This window comes from Brachyistius frenatus, unplaced genomic scaffold (genome assembly GCF_029030835.1).
Source record: "Brachyistius frenatus isolate BFR_SWC_R1_liver_20210118 unplaced genomic scaffold, ASM2903083v1 Contig_45, whole genome shotgun sequence".
NCBI classification, from domain to species: Eukaryota; Metazoa; Chordata; class Actinopteri; family Embiotocidae; genus Brachyistius; species Brachyistius frenatus.
The window spans coordinates 2,206,368-2,225,841 of record NW_027210644.1 but is presented as its reverse complement, the minus strand read 5'-3'; the positions used below and the strand labels follow the sequence as shown (position 1 = coordinate 2,225,841).

The 19,474-nt window shown below is 39.5% G+C and overlaps 1 protein-coding gene across 4 annotated transcripts in view; it reads left to right on the top strand.

Annotated features, from left to right (window-relative positions):
• The window catches only part of cadpsa (Ca2+-dependent activator protein for secretion a), a 173,929-nt gene that overhangs the window by 117,833 nt on the left and 36,622 nt on the right, over positions 1-19,474 (top strand). For all 4 annotated transcript variants that reach the window (XM_069703250.1, XM_069703251.1, XM_069703253.1 and 1 more), the window contains 6 exons: positions 3,355-3,510; positions 4,011-4,158; positions 8,059-8,133; positions 8,925-9,008; positions 9,767-9,799; positions 11,801-11,908. In XM_069703250.1, the coding sequence (XP_069559351.1) occupies positions 3,355-3,510; positions 4,011-4,158; positions 8,059-8,133; positions 8,925-9,008; positions 9,767-9,799; positions 11,801-11,908 (604 nt within the window). The remainder of the gene's footprint in view (positions 1-3,354; positions 3,511-4,010; positions 4,159-8,058; positions 8,134-8,924; positions 9,009-9,766; positions 9,800-11,800; positions 11,909-19,474) is intronic.

Below are 19,474 nucleotides of genomic sequence, written 5' to 3'. Positions count from 1 at the left end.
TGTTCAATGTAGAAAAAAATGTTTTAAACAAGCCAAGGATCACTGTGAGGCTGTACACAGTGATCTTTTAAACGAAATGCTGAAATCAGCATGATAATAGGAAAGAGAACATCTGCTTATGACAGATACATAAAAAGAAAAACAAACATTTTAAAATCAATATTTTGTGACACACAAAAGGTTTATTTCACTAAAATATTGTTTGGGAATTTGTTAAATGATGTGTTACTGAGCACTTCACCTTTGACAAGATAATCCATCCATTTGACAGGTGTGGTAAATCAAGTTCCTCATTAAACAGCAGGATTATTGCACAGTGCCTTGGACTGGACACAACAAAACATTTAACACATTATACTAAAATGATAAACTTGGTCATGTATTTATTGAGGAAAATGATCTAATATTGCATATTTGTGAATGACAAAACTATTTAAGTCTTTACTTTACAATATCTAGTGTGATCCCCTGTGTGAAAATAACAACTCTGGGATGTTGGTAGTTTTCCTCAAAAGAACTACTCGCTCCTGGTCCTTCCACAGCATTTCTGTCGGATGAAGGTCAGGAATTGGATTTGGTAATTCTAAAACATCAACTTCATTCTTCTTTAACCTTTCCTTGTTGGAACGACTTGTGCACTTTAAGGTCATCTGGCTGCATGACCCACATTATTTTGAGATTTAGTACACTGATAGATTTCCTGACGTTTTCCTTTAAAATTTGCAGTTGTAATTTGGAGAGCTGTCCTGGTCTAGATGCAGCAAAACTAGGCCCAAACCAAAGCTCTGTTTCAAATGGCGTACTTATGTACTAACACTCACTATTTTGAGTGCATTAGTGCGTTCACATTTAAACGTATGGGAACATGTATACGTATACATGTATATATGAATTATGTATAAGTACTCAAACGGTCCAAAAAATGAATGGGAAACGCTGGACACTTTTCACATCAAACTTTTGCCATCTTAACTACAAAGTGGCAAGGGAGGAACCACCTAAGTAAAGAATTGTCAAATTAAGGCATCTAAGGAAGTTGTAGCTGTTGCAAAACACAGCACAAACTTGTTTATTTACCACCATACTGCTATTGGATTGAAGCCACCGGTGTGTTTATTGGGTGTGTGAACCAGAGGGTCCAAAATCACATTAATTTCTGGGGTAAAATAATTAAAGCCGGCAGATGCAATCACATGCTGCAGTTATTAGCACCGAACTGCAGTGTGCAATTTGGGATAACAGTACCCTTTCGAAATTCAAGTATTATACAAGTAAGAGTCCTAACATGTAAGAACACTATTTGTTAGTGTACTAAGGGAAGCATGTCATTTGGAACGAAGCCCATGTATCACCACCATACTTCAAAGATGGTATAAGGTTTTTTTATGCTTGATGCAGTGTTTTCCCTTGTCCAAGCATAACACTTATTATTTAAACAAAAAGGTTCTATTTGTGTCTATTTGAGCAATATTTCTTTTGGAGAGCAGTGGCTCTCCTCTGTTTGTGCTATACACTTCCACAAGCGTGTTGTGCAGCTCAGACTTTGATAGATCCTTGTTCTTTGAAAAAAGAAAAAGGGCGCCCACTCACACCTGATTAGCATCCTATTAATTGAAAACACCTGATTACAATTTGACCTTCAAATTAACTGCTAATCCTAGAGGTTCACATACTTTTTTCTTTTTTTTTATCACTTACTGGTATGTAATATTGAATAATTTTCCTTAATAAATAAATTACCAATTTTGTTATGGCATTTGTTTAATTGGGTTTTCTTTATCTACTTTTATGACTCGTATGGAAATCTAATAATGTTTTAAGTCACATTTATGCAGAAATATAGAACATTCTGAAGGTTTTATACACTTCAAAGCACCACTGTAGGTCTTTTTCCAGATCTAAATTAATATATGCTCTGAAAATTGCTTTGGCAGCATGTTGCAATTGCCAAACTTCCACCAAAAAAGAAATCATTTACAAACTGTGAAAGATACAGAGAGGTTACCTTTGCAGTAGTGATTGTTATGAACTTGCATCTTTTCATTTCTTTCCATTCCAAAGCCTTTCCCTGAGTTGTCTGGTGTTGTGGAACCCTCCCTGCTTTCTGGGGGTAGATGTTGAGAAGGGTTCCCCCTGTGTCTGCATTTTCCTTTGTTCTGTCTGCTTGGACTGAATTGAAGTCAGAGTTGAAATGGTCTTAATAATGTTGTCAGTGGTAACAAGATACCAGCATCTAGTGGTATTCCTGGTCGTACCAGTACTCCTCTTTATCTAAACATGCTGGCTTGAATGAACTGAGGGTCCCCATTCATTCTGATAAACATGTGCTTTTAAAGCATTAAAAAGACAATGAAAAGACTGACTAAATTGCACATGCGGCCTTGACCACAATACCTTTGGATTTAAAAATATCCTGAAAATAGTTCTGTGAAATATGTGGGAACCCTGAATCTGTATGGATTAGGGGTTCCCACACATCTAAGTATGAGGGATATTTTATTTGTATTTCCTCTGCGAAATAAATGCAGTCTTTCTTTTTGTGAGCTTAGTACTTTGGTTTGTCTGTTCTGTCAGTAGTTTTTACTAACACACACAGTCAGCATGTATCCTGCACCCACACATTCACACAGTGTAACCAACTAATATTGCTTGGTGTGCAAATGACAGGATAGATTATCCATAAATTTTCCCCTTTACTCAGTGTGGTGGGGATAACAGTATTAGCGTGCATCCTGTATCAGTGCACAGTGTGGAAACATATACAATCACATGGTATTCACTGTGCAAAGGTCCATTTGAGCATTTAAAAAAAAAAAAATGTAATTACATGTTTCGTTATTAAAGTAAAACTAAGGAAACACTGACAGAATAACATTTAGCTGGTAAGAGGCTCATAGACAAAGCAAACAGCAGCTCTGGGCACCGGGGCCACCAGGAAACCCGTCAACCAGCAACTCACAAACATGAAATCTTCTTTTTATTGCCATATTTATTGAAACAGACTGTGACTATTTCCTGTACTGTGTATTCACAGGAGTTCAGTAATGCCTCAAAAGAATCTACAAGGAAGCCACTAAAATATGAACATGTATTTTGCGAACTCTTGACATGTTGGCATTTTTTTTTATGTGGTAAAATTTTGTTTGTCTTGATACCTCTTTCACAAAACTAATAAAATGGGTTATTACTCATTATCAGATAACTATCATCTTGGCAGGTTAAATTAAAAATACATGACACAAAATATCATTAACTTTTTTTTAAATCAACCTTAGCAGAGTAGAACACCATTTATCACCATTTTGTAATCGCTCTTGTGTTCAAAGTGCCAAATTCTGACATGTTGTTCTGCAGTAATGGCTCAGGGACGTCCGAGGATCTCTTCTGGAAATTGGATGCTCTGCAGACCTTCATCAGAGATCTTCACTGGCCAGAGGAGGAATTTGGTAAACACCTGGAGACACGACTGAAGCTCATGTCCAGTGACATGATTGAATCCTGTGTGAAACGGTGAGATACTGTACAATCATAATTACTGTTTCTAGTTGTAATTCTCTTTACCAGTTAGACATGTGGGGGAGTTGTACAGATTCTTGATTTAAGTAAAAGTAAAAAAAACTCAAATGTAAATAAAAACAGATGCAGTGATTTGCAAATCATGTAAACCCTTATGTAATTGAAAATAGAACAACGACAACAAATCAAATGTTGAAATTTTATGTATTATTATTTTATTATAAAAAAAAGATATGCTTATTTTGAATTTGATGCCAGCAGTGTGTTTCAAAAAAGTTTGGACAGCGGCATGTGTGTGTGTGTGTGTGTGTGTGTGTGTGTGTGTGTGTGTGTGTGTGTGTGTGTGTGTGTGTGTGTGTGTGTGTGTGTGTGTGTGTGTTGAAATACGAGAAAAGAAAAAGTACAATTTTATATTTTATTTGATGTTTATTTTGGGGTTTGGGGCCTGGTGATTTTAAATGCTGTGGCCTGGACATTCCTTCCTTTCTCTAAAGGACTCGAGCAGCTTTTGAGGCCAAACTTCAGAAGAGCAGCCGGGCCACAGACTTCCGTGTGCCGCAGTCCATCTGCACCATGTTCAATGTCATGGTGGATGCCAAGGCCCAGTCAGCCAAGCTGTGTGCCATGGACCTGGGGCAGGAGGTAGGACACACTGAACAAATCTTTCCATACAGTTTAAACTAACTGCTCGTGGACATCATCATTTCTATGACTAAAACTCACATCATGGTGATGGAACTTAAATGGAAATCAATTGTTAAATAACTTGGAGCATGCTCCATATAGACAATTAATTTTTTTAAAAAAAGGTGAAAGCCTTTATTTTTTTGTTACTTATATGCAGCTTTCTTTGTTCCTTTGTCTATTGCTTCATGTGTAATTTTACATGTGCCATGTCACGTCTATGTTTTTCCTTTTCTGCTGCTTTTTTTCATTCTCTCTGTCTTGTGAAAGTTTATTAGAAACTGGGTAAGTGTGGCTACAAATTCAATTGAAATCTCACCCCCCCTGCCGGTTCCCAAATGTATAATTAGTCATCAGTTTTCCCTTTCTGCCTTCCTCCACTTGAACTGTTTGGATTTCATTAGCATATGGGTAGATAGTATTGAATATACATGGGGCAGAAGTGAGAGATCTCATATTTCGCAGAATCTTGAGACTGATTCCAATTACTGACGATGAATTAATTATTGCTAAGTCCTTCGCTGTTCTGTTGGTGCTACAAGGCTAAACAAAAGGATTCCTTTCAGGGATTCTGCCTCTGAGTTTCCATGACAGCAGTTTTGTAGCAGGACTAATCATTTCAAAGTGTTCACTGCTCTCTGCTTTACAGGACAACTCAAAGGGTCTGAAAAATGTGTATTAAGCACTAAATCTGTTAACATGTAAGATAAACAAAATTATTTTATAAGTAAATAACATAATATGTCAATATATAGGCCAAAAGAAAAAAAAAAGGCTTTTTGAATTACCTTCAACAAAAAATAAATAGATTACTTAATTTGAAAAACAAAAAAAATAAAAAAATAAGAATAGGATCTAACTGAGGGTTTCATTGTTCAATCTCCATCTCCATTTAGCTGTCGCATTTTTACATTCGTGTAATGAGTGTTTCTGTGTGTGTTTGTCCACCTATTTAATCCTCACATTCTTGTTCTCCTTTAACATTTAGTTAATTTCATTCAGTTTGACTTCAAATGGAATCTGATCCGTTTAATGTGCTCTAACGTAGCCTGCACTCCTAACCAGTGAGCTGTACTGTTCAGTACAGTGAAGCCTGACTCAAACTCTATACTTTGACTGAAGGCCACGGACACTTATTTTCAAATCAATCCATTTTTCAGCAGCGTATCTTATTTTATATATTTAACATTTTCTTTGACCAGCAAAAGTCCTAAACTGAAAAATCTCTTTTTCAGGGGAGTTCTGGTCAAAACAGGCAGCAGCACAAATTAAGAGCGAATAAAGTTAAACAGACACAGTATAAAGTATACAAGCAAAATAGAATTACAATATAAAACATCCCAAGGAATAAAAGTGTCATGCCAGCCATGCATCTAAGAACATCAACACCCCAACGACTCTTGTCCTCTGGTTTCCTGGGGCCGTGTTCATAAAACTTCCAAGTCCTAAGGCATGGAACACACTGCCTGCCTGGCGTGTGCGTTACCTCTCACACGCTGTTTAGCCGCGGCACGGTCACAGGTGTGTATCTGCGGAGCTGAGTTTCTCTTTGATAGTGGCCATTAGTGGTATTTCTGAGATCCAACAAGTGATGAGTTGTAACTGAAAAGCAGGCACGTGGTTTTTGTTTACCCTTGTTCATAGCGAGGCACACTGACACACATAGGCACTCACACCCAGACAGAGGAGAGATACAGAGAGGGAGGGAGGGAGGAAGGGGAGGAAAACGCCGCTCATTACCTAGTAAAGTATCATCATGATATAATTAGAGCCTACACCGTGTTTCCGCTATGATTAAACAGTACAAATGTGATTGCAGATCGTTTCCCTCTATATTGTAGTTGGAAACCGCACGTGGCACAGGAGAATAATATACGTTGGTTCTATTTTATAAGTGATGCCCAGCCCGTGCAAGGCGTGAGACGCAGGTGAGACGGAGGTCTCAGCATGCAGTGTGGCTGCTTTAATCCGTTAATATGGATGGCAAAATGAAATTACGCCACGCTGGGAAGTATGTTCCAGGCCTAAGAGTTACTCCTGGTGACAGAAATTGAAAAATAGCCTTAGAATTATAATATGTTCTAAGAATATTTTGTTAAGTTAAGACTCGATCCATGTCAAGATAAAAGTTATTCACAAAGTATCTTAGCCCTTAAGAGGAAAAACTGTTAGGAGCAGCGAGGAGGACTTTAAAGAAGCTTAATAATATCTAAAGCAGAGGAGAAAATTGCAGAAAGTACATGGTAGGAGGAATATTCTTCAAACGAGGAATGACAGTGAGTTAATGAAACACTACAGATTATATCGTGCAGGGATGACATTTGTGGTCGATCTCATTGGAGACACACTCACATCTCCCACACAACGCAATAACACAATAACACCAGAAATGAAAGTGATCATAGCACTAAGATATTTGGCAACTGGAAAAATGCAACAGTGCAGCAGTGATTACTCGGGTTGGTCACAATCTTCATCAGCAGAGTGATTACACAAACAGTTACAGCACTTTCACAGCCTCATGTTGGGATGCAGTTCATTTAATTTCCACTGGATATAACTGTCCATCCTGTGCCCATTATCAAATAAAGTGTTTTTTCAACCAATTACATATTTTAAAACAATTCGTCATACCTAGCAACGGGGTCAACCACACCTCCTCCTCTGTCCCTTTCTTGCTCAGAGTTCAATGACATCAAATGAATGGGTTTTTAACCTCTCTGTAATAGATTCCAGTCTGAAGGTCAAGAGTACCCAAACAAAGTTTCCCAGTTTCTGTACAAATGTTTGGTAGAGATCAGTTGACCACAAAGAATTAAGTCAATCACACATCAGTGTGATACAAGTACATAGATAGGATGGAAGAGGCCCAAGAATTGCCTTGTATATGAAAGTATACCAGTATTAGCACCATTCTACCCTGGAATAAAGCTCAGTTGTGAGTCAAGGCTTTATAGTTTGCGATGAATCTGAATGAGGCGTGGTAGCAATCATATGCGATGGCTCAGCAAAGGCATGCATATATACAACATGCCATGAATTCAGCACAATTCAACAAGTCTTTTATTAAAAGATAACACAACTTGTTTTTAAAACAGGAACTTCATTTAAGCCTCAGTGTTTTTACCAAGCTGTGTACATGTGGCTTAAAAGTGAGGAAATCATTAATTAGAATGCCTTGCAGGTATTATATTAACCATCTCAAAGACCTTTTACTCAAGAGTGACCGCTGAAGGGATATTCTGTTGCTGTTTCTTTGCATTAGAAAATAACAAAAGCTTTGAGAACAAGCTTTAGTTGGGCCAGTGTGTTCTGTACAACAGTGGGTTGTATTTATTTTTCACCCCCCCAATACATTTCTGTAAACCAACTGTGATGTGGGTTAGGCTTATATCCATCATAAGCAGATTTCGGCATGTGCGACAAGGACAGTTGCCATGGCCACATCTATTTGTGTGTGTGTGTGTGTGTGTGTGTGTGTGTGTGTGTGTGTGTGTGTGTGTGTGTGTGTGTGTGTGTTTTATGTCATCCTTTATTTAAACAGTTATTCTGAAAAAAAATACATACAGTTCAACATAGACGCACAGATAATTGATTGACACTCACAGAAATACATTATTTATTTTTCACAATTACGAGAAACATTTTATAGTGTAATTGCAAATTCAGAAGTACAACCTTTTGAAATGTTCAAATGCAATAAGACCATAGGACTTCATATGTTTTGGAGCTCATTCAGTTTGTAAGCATCAAATAATGTTAACCCTGTTTCTCCATGTTTGTTGTGAACAAGAGGTATAGCTAATGTTAAAATGTCCTGAGTGACCTGAGTAACGTGTTTTTTTTCTTCTTCTGTAGAGACAATACCACTCCCAGATCGACAATCTGATTGAGGAGACAGTGAAAGAGATGATTACTCTGCTGGTAGCAAAGGTACAAAGGAGTACAGTACAGTATACACAGACACCATGGACAGATTATGAGCATGTCATACAGATACGGAGCCTCTGTTTAAAATAACTGTTTTGAATTGGAAACTCAATCAAATGACCATGAAAACAACTTCACAAAACAACTACGAATGGACACAAAATAACCAAAATGAGACATTTAACATTTACGAGATATAAAACAATGGCAATGAGATGCACAGGACTACAAAGAGATTCAAAACAATCACAAAGACAGAGAAGCACAACAGAAAGACTAAAGGAAAATCAAAATGACCACAACACAGAAATTTAAAATAGACACAGAGAAAAAAATATATAAAAAGAAAAATTTGAATTTGATCACGAAGACATGGAAAATAACCACAAAAAGACTCAAAGTGACTCAAAATATCAACAAATAAATTTAAAACCACCACAGAGACATAATATGACCAGACAAAGATTCAAACTGACCACAGTGAGAGTGGGGCTAGTAATATTTCTTCTACTTTGAGAGCTTTAATGAGAAGTAGTTTAAGCTACTTCTTACAGGTCAAATCCGTAATAATGTAAAACATGATGGTCGCAACTGAAAGAAAGTGATTTTTACTATCATTACTTTTGTTTTTGATACTTAAGCACATGTTGCTGCAAATGTAATACGTATCAATTTTACAAGACTTTATTTTTGTCAGACTATTTATCATTAGTGGTAGTGCTGCATTTCCATAAGTAACAAAATTCTTCCACTGCTTATCATCCACCTTTTGTTTCTTCTCTCCTCTTGGTCAGTTTGTGGTTATTCTAGAGAGTGTGTTAGCCAAAATCTCCAGATATGATGAAGGAACACTCTTCTCTTCCTTCCTTTCTTTCACAGTAAGTACATTGCATATCCATACTTCCAGCTCCATACTTCTTTTCTTCCTATCACACCTTCCTGTAGGATACTTGCCAGCTTCATTGTTGGACAAATTTCCAGTGCAGAGCATCATGTGTCCTTGGGTGATTGGGCTCCTCGATTATCAAACTCACTGAATTGGACCATTTGAGTTTTTGACTGTTGGATTAAGAAGAGTTGCCTCCAAGTTTAACTTTGACCTGCGGGGTACTAACTGTCTGAATAAAAACAAAAATATCAAAAACAATTTTGCAATGATGCATGTTTCAATTATAAATGACATTTTGAATCTTTTACCTGTTTTATTACATTCTACAAAAAAAAAAGTGCTGAATTCACAATTAATTTAGCTGAATCGCCATCTTAACAAATGAAAATGCTTTTAATTTTCATTTCATTTTAATTTATTGGACGACTCAGTAATTCTGTATTTTGAAATGTATAGGGTTTTATTTTTTGATGGTAAATGTAATCCAGTTTGACCTTTTCTGAAGCCTTTCTCAGCACCAAATAGCTTAACACCTCAGCTGGATTTCCACAGTATAACAAAAGCCAGATTATTGAATTTGTGAGTGCACTTTTACAGCTGAAATCACCTCGAGTCACTGTTGCCAGTTCAGCAGGCACTAAACTATAGGGTGTTCATTCTCACCACGGTGGCCTTTGTTCTAAAAAGTGGTGCCACAGCTGGGTTACTGACTGTTTGTTCACCCTCTCCTCCCTCCTTCACGTGAAGGTGAAAGCTGCCTCAAAGTATGTGGATGTACCTGTAAGTATTAATATTTGTTGATTTTAATGTGTGTGCACTGTGGGACAACATGCCTTAATCTAATCACTAATTTGCTTTGTTAGATATACTTTGAGAAAATGGCAGATTAAATAAGATAAATTAATTTACTCCTGCAAATTACTTGTATATAAGTAAAACCTCCGTTAGTTTAATTGTATCTTATTGTGCAAACTAAATATAACGTAAGTTAAACCTCATTCATTCCTGCTGAAAACCATAAACAACATTTATCACTTGGCATCAGTCTTAAATGTTGGTGTTTTACTCCTTGCAGTAAACATTTCACTTTTATCCAATAATAGTTTAAAATGGTTTAAAGGATTTAAAATGAAGGCATTTTGTTCCCTTGCTCTGTGTATGTGTGTGTGTTTGTGTGTTTCTTGTGCATGTACAAATATTTGACCATGCTTTCACATGTAGCATCATAATCCAGATGGTTTTGATTGTTGTATTTCCACAACGACTGTCCTTGTGTTTCCTCCCCCAAATGTCCATTCATATGCATGTGGCCAGATACTGACAGACAGCCATGCCTCGTGCCTCGTGCCTCACTCTCTGCGCAGCATACATTGTGAGTCCATGTTGTACAACACATGCCCATTCTGCTGTCAGGTTGGCGGTGGCGGTGGTGTGTACATGTGTCTGTGTGTGCATCAGATCTGTATTAGCTGCCAACACTTCGGCCGTAACAACTTGCCAAATTTCAAATTAATGCCTTGTCAGTGAATGTGAAGAGGCACTGTGTACGCTGGCAGGGGTCACAGTTTCTGGCCCAGCGTGCTGATTGTATCCTTAATGTACAAAATTAGAGTTTCACTGGTAAAAAAGACACTCATTTACACATTTTAAGCTTCATGGCAGATGTGTTAACTAAGTTTAGTCGTAGTTCACAATTAGGTCTCTACACGACTTTTGGAATTCTTAAGAGACAAACCGAGAGCAGAAGGTTAAAAGAGTGTTATCCTATCCTGAAAATGGGATATGTTGATGTAAGAAAGACAAATTGCCCTTTAAAATTGCATTGTCCTCAGTGAATATTTTAGATGTCAGAATGGCAGGCCTCCTAACAAGCTGTTCTCCCCATCAAACCCGAGTGTCTGCAGTGCCCCTGTTCCCTTTGCACATGCCCAGACTGCAAGGGCTGGTTCCCCGCCAAGCTTAACTCTGTGACAAGAGCTGAGTGAAGAACACAACGGCTCTTCAGCCCCAGCCGGCATCTATGAGAAGGAATTAATGGTCCTTCTCTCCAAATTATAACCCTAACCCAAACCATCTCAATCTGAATGGAATATAAATAGCTTCAAACTAAATTGTATGAAATCATTCACGAGCCAAACTCAATACATATTTTTTTAGTTTGCCTGTTTTGTGCTTTTTGTCATACAAAGAAGGATTTCAGAATTTGTCATGAACAGCATTTAGATAGCTAGCTAGTAGTGTGCTGTGTGGCCAGCATCATGGTGTTGATCGATCGATAGCACTCGCGGGAACAATGACGTGATGTCTCACAACACACCAGAATTTTCATTGGTTCCCAGCTAGGGTGAGGAAGATAGTAGCACAATGGTGTGTGTTTTTTGTTTTTTTAATTGTACAGGTGTTAACATGTATAAATATCACAAGCACTTTTTTTATTATTATTTTGAAGAGCTCAATAGGCTCCAATTTATAAAAAGAAAATGTAATTGTAGATATTCTCAACAGAATCGTTGCGTGCCAAACTGTGCTTGGTAATTTAATATAGGCAACGGGCTAACTTTTCACTTTGAAGAAATGCATTCAATAATTAGGCATGGGATTGAACTGCCATACTTTTGTTCTATTCATTACCTCCCAAATTAATACATATATATATATATATATATTTATGTATTCAGCAAATACAATTTTATTCGGACTGGAAATAATTTTACATTTCACCAGTTGGATGAGCAAATACCATTTTTCTTTCTTTCTGTCCCTTTTCATGGTCTTTCGCAGAAGCCAGGGATGGACATTGCTGATGGATATGTGACGTTTGTTCGTCATTCCCAGGACATGCTGCGGGAGAAGGTCAACGAGGAGGTGTACATAGAGAGACTATTTGATGTAAGTAAGCCACAACAGCACCTCCTCTTCCTGTTAAATCCAGTCCAATGATTACATTCATGTGGTAATAGTGAAACTTTCAGTTTCACATTGACTCCCTCACATGTGATTATAAAATTCCTATTAATTGATTCCTCTAAATGAAGGTATAAAAGCGTAACTGATGATATAAGTTGTTTTAACCTGTGTTAAACTGGACTTCATATAGGTTGAATCACAGTTATAGAATTGAATATTCAGAAATAAAAATGCTATGACTTTGTTTTGGCATGGATCATGCTAACCAAAAATAAATTGTTTAGATATTTTTAAGTGAATTCTGACATGTCTGTGAAATCAGTCAGGGTGTGTTTGTTATGATGGACCTGCAGGTACATCTCATTGGTGTATAACTTCTGAACGTCTTGTCTGTCATTCTGCCAACATTTTGTGCAGATTCATATCTCTTTGAGTCTTCACAAGTCCCTTTGTGAAGCTGACTGTACTGACACATCAGTATCCTCCTCCTTAGCTGACAAACTGTAATCAGCTCAAGCTGTAATCAACTTGCAAAACAGCCTCAGGATGCTGTTTACGCCATTATGTGACATAAGGTCAAATAACTCCAAAACAATCTGTAAATCTCTAAGCTCGGCTGCTGAGCCTCCTCTTGGGTCAAACTGAAGGATTTCTCCCCAAAAAGTGCTAAAACAATCCCTGTTGATGAGTTGTGTATTGAACCAAGGCTCGATGCGAATCCTTCTATGCGATCCTTTTTTTGTTGTTGTGAGACCTGTATTTCTACAATGCTTTCCTCCCTCCTCGCCCTGCACTCCTTTGTCTCCTGGTGTTTGTGTGCAGTTGGAGCTGATCTTGAGGAGGGATTATCCTAAGCAGCGCTCTCCTTTTCTGAGTCAGCAAACAACAGTTAATCAATTGAAAAAGAGGCACAAAAGATCACTTTGTTCAATGGCTTACCTCCATGTTTACAGGCAGCCTCCCCCAACAGATTCTGTACACATTTTGTTTTTGAGGACTTACAAGCAGGTCATCTCATTAGCTGCTTTAAAAGAAGCCTGAAAACTCTGAAGTTAGTGAGGTGTGGATTACTATCTGAAAAGACAGAACTCAAACTTTTTGTCATAAAGTACAGACAGGCACATAAATGAGGAGACACTGGCTGCTGTCAGGAGGAGGTTTCCAAGTAGCTTGCTAAAGGTTTTGAACAATATGCAGTGTTTCCCATACATAGACTAATTTGGCCCCTCTGAGAATCGCGACCTTAACAGGGTGGAGGGGTTTGAGTGGCTCAGTGATCCTGGGAGTTATGTTGTCTGGGGCATCAGCCCCTGGTTGGGTCTCACAAGGCAAACTGGTCTCAGGGGAGAGCCCAGACTAAGAGTTCAAAAGTCCCCCAATGAACAGCAGCACACAGAGTTCAGCCACGCTGCCCGGATCAGGGAAAACGGGGTAACGGGGTATCCTGGTATCCTAGACCTGGGAGCGGAGCTCGCCGGTGAGCGTCTGGTGGCCGGGCCTTCGCCCATGGGGCCCAGTCGGGCTCGGCCCTAAGAAACATCATGGAGCAGCCACCCTTTGGACCAAGCATCGCGGTTAGGTGCATTGTTGGCCGGGGGCCCGGGCGAGCCGATTGCCGGCGGCATAGACTAGCTCTAGGGACGTGGAACGTCACCTCGCTGGCGGGGAAAGAGCTGGAGCCGGTGCGGGAGGTGGAGCGGTATTAGCTAGATATAGTTGGGCTCACCTCCACGCACAGCACTTGCTCTGGAACCAAGCTCCTGGAGAGGGGCTGAATTTCAGGTCTCCTGAAGCAGCTGAGAGGTACCGGCAGGCTAGAAGGGCTGCAGCTGCGGTGGTCGCGGATGCAAAAACTCGGGCATGGGAGGAGTTCGGTTGGCCTCAAGGAAGTTGTGACAAACCATCCGACGACTCAGAAAGTTAAACCAGGGCCTACCCCAGGCTGTTCTCAGCGGGGTGTGGGGGGAGGGGGGGGGGACTGTTGACTCAGACGGGGGATATCATCGGGCTATGGAAAGAGAACTTTGTGGAACTCCTAAACCCGACCAGCATGCCCCCTGGAGAGGAGGCAGCATCTGAAGACTTATCCAGTCTACATGTGCTTTGTGGACTTGGAGAAGGCTTTTGCTGGGTCCCTCGGGGGTTTTTGTGGGGGGTACTGTGGTAGTACGGGGTGCTGGACCCGTTGCAACTGCAGTAGGAGCCGTGTTTGTATTCTCTGCAATACGTCAGACATGTTTCCGGTGGGTGTTGGCCTCCTCCAGGACTGTTCTTTTTCACCGATGTGACCTTCATGGACACGATATCTAGGGACAGCCGGGGGGAGGAGAACATCAGGTTTGGGGTCTTGGGATCGCCTCTTTGCTGTTTGCAGATGATATGGTCCTGTTGGCCTCTTCAGACCGTGACCTCCAGCATTCCCTGGGGCGGTTTGCAGTCGAGTGTGAAGTGGTGGGATGAGAGTTATCATCTCCAAATCTGAGGCCATGGTGCTCTGCTGGAAACCGGTGGATTGCTCCCCGCCAGGTGTGGTCAGAGTGCCTGCCCCAAGCAAAGGAGTTTAAGTATCTCCTTTTGGTGAGGAGGGAGCTGAGCCGGAAGGTGAAGCTTTCCATTTACCGGTCGATCTACATTCCGACCCTCACCTATGGTCACAAGCTCTGGGTCGCGACCGAAAGAACGAGATCGCGGCTGAAATGAGTTTCCTCCGTAGGGTGTCCGGGCTCAGCCTTAGTGATAGGGTAAGGAGCTTGGACATCAGGAGGGAGCTCGTAGTAGCTGTGCTGAGGTGGTTCAGGCATCTGATCAGGATGCCTCCTGGGTGCCTCCCACTGGAGGTTTCCCGGGCACGCCCAACTGGCAGGAGACCCTGGGGAAGACGCAGAACACACTGAAGGGATTATAGATATATATCTGTTACTGAGTGAGAGATCAATGTTACATCGCTGCTGGGCTGAATTCTGCGGCTTTTCAAATTAAAAGCATACAGAAAAAAACTTGCTTTGAATTTAGGCTGTTGTGATACAAAATGTGTGTTGTTGTTTTTTTTATCAATTTTTTATTGTTCACCTGCAAGCTTTTTCAGCTGGTTTTTGTGGAGCTCATATGTGACTAAATATTACTGGACATGAGTAGCTCTCGTACACTTTAATTTTATCAAACAAGTTCCTAAAGAACAAAGATTGGAGACTCCTGGCATAGATGTACAAACAATACATGGAAGCAGACAATGAGCCATGATAAATACAAATGTCCTGTGCATGTCACCATCATTAATGATGACAGATAAAGTCAGGTCGCTGACCAGGGCAGAGCTGGTCATAAAAAGGCTGATGACATGATATTAGATTGGTGCATGTCACACACTGCAGTTGTGTTGCACTTTAGATTCTCATGTATCAACGTTAAGAATCTAAATGGATATCCACACTAGCTGAAAGTCCTGAGCATTCAGCTGGTGTTCACTGCTTCACGCTACTGTCAGAGCGATCACTCACTTAGAGCACTCCTACAGTGCTCAGGCTGTGATCTACTAAATAAATTGATCAAGAGAGAGATTGTATGAGGATCTGTCTGGCTTACCCGCTCAGCTAAATCATTCCCGGGGTGACCCCCTACTCGGCAGTGAGGATCCGCCTGTAATTCTGGGTAATCTTTGATCTCAGAGTGAACACGATCACACAAACATGTTTTCTTTCGACTCTTAGCCAAAATGAAGTCATCCTTGCCTTTATTTCTTCTTGTTCGACTTCTGGAATTTGCTTTATCCAGGGCTCAGACAAAGGCTGTCGCCTGTCAGTTAATCCAAAACACTTCTCAGTTGTCATTTGTTTCTGTTCTAACTTAATTTGACAAAGATAGAGAGAGATAGTTCATTTCTTGTATCTGGGAATGAGTCAACAAACACAAGCAGTCGGATGATCAGACAGGTTGTAAACAAACACCCAGGTCACAGACAATTTTGAAGTAATGACAAAAAGGAAACATAGAATACCTCCATCACACTTTACAGACCACTTTTGATCTGTGTGACCTGTGGACTGTAGTTCTCCACAATTTCAGTTTGACCTCCAAATCAAGTGGTTTTAGTTCATCTAGATAAACTGTTCACAACCTGTCTGATCGCACTGTCAGACTTTGTGGTAGTGATGTTACAGTGTTTGCAGATCTGAGCAACATAATAAAGAAACGACCACAATTTAATTCCCCTCGGGGATTAATAAAGTATATACCTACCTACCTACCTACCAATTTAAGATTAAAGTTGAAATCAACTGAAACAGAGACAGATAAAAATGGAGTGAAGAATACTTAACCGAGCACATCATCCACGTTGTGTGATCCCTTTGTCGGATGTGACTGTCACCTCCTCATCCTGACTGTGTGTGTGTGTGTGTGTGTGTGTGTGTGTGTGTGTGTGTGTGTGTGTGTGTGTGTGTGTGTGTGTGTGTGTGTGTGTGTGTGTGTGTGTGTTAATGTTGCATCCATCTCTCCGTGCCATTGTGTTCACTCGAGGCTCTGAGGTGTATTCCGTCTCCTATCGTCTCCCTCTCAGTTTGTCCTGACAGAGGGTGACAGAGAGGTGTCCACTGCTGGATGTTTGCTGTTTGTTGCTGCAGTTTGACCCGCTGCTTTGCCATGTATCCTCTTTTCCTCTGCAAGAGCATTTCTGCTGGGATTTGTCTCAGCCCGGCTTCTCTTTGTTGTCATTCCGTATCAGTTCTCCCTCCAGCGTCACCGAGGACGATGAAGGTGTCTGTGGCTGCTCTCTGCAGCTCTGTTGTGCTTTTCTTGTCACTCTAACATTTTTTTTTTTATCTATTTCTCTTTCTCTCTCTCTCTCTCTGTCTCTGTCCTATTAAGTCATTTTCAGTTGCAATCCCGTTTGTGTCTCAGTTTTATAATATGAAAGTAAAGTCAATATTCTATTTGCTAATGTGAACATTACACAATAATTGAATGAGCTGAAACATTCTGACCTCTCACAGATGAAGCTAATAAGACAGATTTTACCGTAACAACCCTGCATGTCTTCATACGACAGCAAGTAAACAGCTGGTTTTCACATTAAACGAGCGACCATGACAAGGGCCAAATTGTTATGGCGAGATTACTGTCAGAGCATCACTGGAAACAGCTTGTGGGTGCTCCTGTCAGGAGTGGTACCTGCAGACACCACAGGGTCCCTTCAGGCGTCTTGTAGAGTACAAACCTCGGTGGGTTGGACCTGTTTGGTGGCATACAAAAGACCAACACCATATTAGGTGGTGGTGGTCATAATTTATTTCACACTCAAGGAAGACTTTATTGTGGGCATGAAGTGTTCATTTCAACAACATCTCTTTGCAAACTTTAAAACAAGAACTATGGTAAAATTGTCGGTTAAGAAACTAGACATTGTTTTAGGCAGGTGAATGGATAAATAAATTAATCTCTATTTTACTGCAAAGTCTTATCCAGTGACATGCAGCGTCTTGAGAATTAGTAAATGTTTCCTCACACTGTAAACGTACACAAAGATGGCCACAGCTGTAGCCTCACCAAGACATAAACAGAAAAAAAAAGCAAAAATTAGAATAAATGTATTCAGTTTTTGTGACAATAACTAACAATTATAAAATGACTAAAATTAGACTAAAACCAGAACACATTTTCATCAAAAGAAAAAAATAATTAAATCAACACCAAGATTAATACTAGGCAGAGTGTTGCTATGGCCCAAAAAAATCTGGCACAGGATCAAAGTTTCAAAACTGCAAATAAAGGACAAGTCTGAAACATTGGAAAACAACATTATAAAAGCATTAAATAAAACCTGAGCAACAGTAACCCAACAGTCTCCTCTAAGTGATACAAAAAGGAATCTACACTCATCTTAAAAGTCACCAAGGCTTGTACCAACAGTGAAGTCCTCATAATTATCTCAGAGCGTTCTGATACAAAACATCTAAAGAGAGAAGAATAGGTGGTGGTGCGTTCATATAACTAATATCACCATGATACATAGCAAGCTTCCTGTATGTGTAGCACAATTTTGTTCTATACCACAGTGTAGGCAGTTACAATTGTGAATACAATACAGTATAGGACAATGTGGCCTGATCATGTACACATCCATCCAGTGTCGCCGACTGAAGCCCTAATGCCCTCAATAGGAATCTATGGCAGGACTGTCATTAATCCTTTGCATCGAGTATAAACCCAGCTTTAGTGTAATACATCGTGATGCTAACTGCAGTAGCCTCTGACAACCCATCATCATGTAAAACTTTGAATGAATCACGTTCTAAAACAATCAGAAGGATAAAAGATCAGTTGCTTCATAAATGAAAAGTGACTCAACACTTTGACTTGATGTGAGAATAACACGATGACAAAGAGAAAAGCTGAACAGAACCCACTGCTGCAGAGTACTGAGTATAATGAGGTGAGACAAGGACAAGAGTGTCACTTAAATTCTCTCTTCATTAATTGTATTTGACCTAATGTATGATTTTTTTTAGAAGCATATAATGTTTATAACACTGCATAGTTATTATTTTTTAGATTTGAGGGAAAGAGCTCATTTTCCAGGGTGGGACAAAGCTTTTCCATAAACCTAGAAGCAAACCCGTCCAGAGAAGTACGAGTTTTGCAGGTTGGACATAGTTTGAGCTCTGGATTTTAATGATGTCACAGACAAAGACAAATGTTAGACAAGAGTACCTCATTCAAAAAAATGCAGGGGGATCGATGTGTTACTGACAGGCACAGTCAGGTTTTATGATGAATTATCATCTGAAAAGGAAAACAAGGCAATGTACAATGTTAAGAGTCCCAGTGAGACAAACAGAGCTACCCTTAAGTTTGATTTATATATAAAATACTCAGTATTGAGTCACTGCATTGAGGATATTTCAGCTGCTTTGGAACTTTCCATCTTTTCATGGAATATCTGGAATACCAGGGAATTATATATAAAAAGAACAAAAAAATCTATTCCACACATGGAAAGTTGGGGAATTTGATGATTTTTGATCTTTTTTTTTTTTTTGGGCTAAGTCATTGGCAATTTTTTTTGCAGCATGTTTCAATTTTAGTTGCCATTTATCAAAAATGAATATTTTCCATGAAGTGTTTTTCTATATATTGTTATTGAACTTGTTTCCTGAGTGGTTTTATCCCCTTCCCACAATCATTTTGTTTTCATTTCAGAAGACATATTTTTCTCAGTTTATTGTTTAACCACCTAAAAAAAAACTTTAGGTTATTGTTCTAAGAAAGCCTGTGAACTAATAGATAAAGCTCACAAACTGCTGAGAATTAAATCATGTGACTGATTTTTTTTTTTCCTGATCAGTACAACGGCGGACTGTTTTTCACATCATTATGGTCATGAAAAAATTTGACTTTTTAGTCAGTGAAAGTCACAGAATTTGACATTTGACTGTGTGGGAACCCTGTCTGATGAGAAACCACTTGAATTTCATTCTGGATGAAGGCGGTGAAGCCTGGTGGGTGTGTTGAACTATTTGTTTTTAATCTTTGCTGGGTTGTAGGAGTATTAAT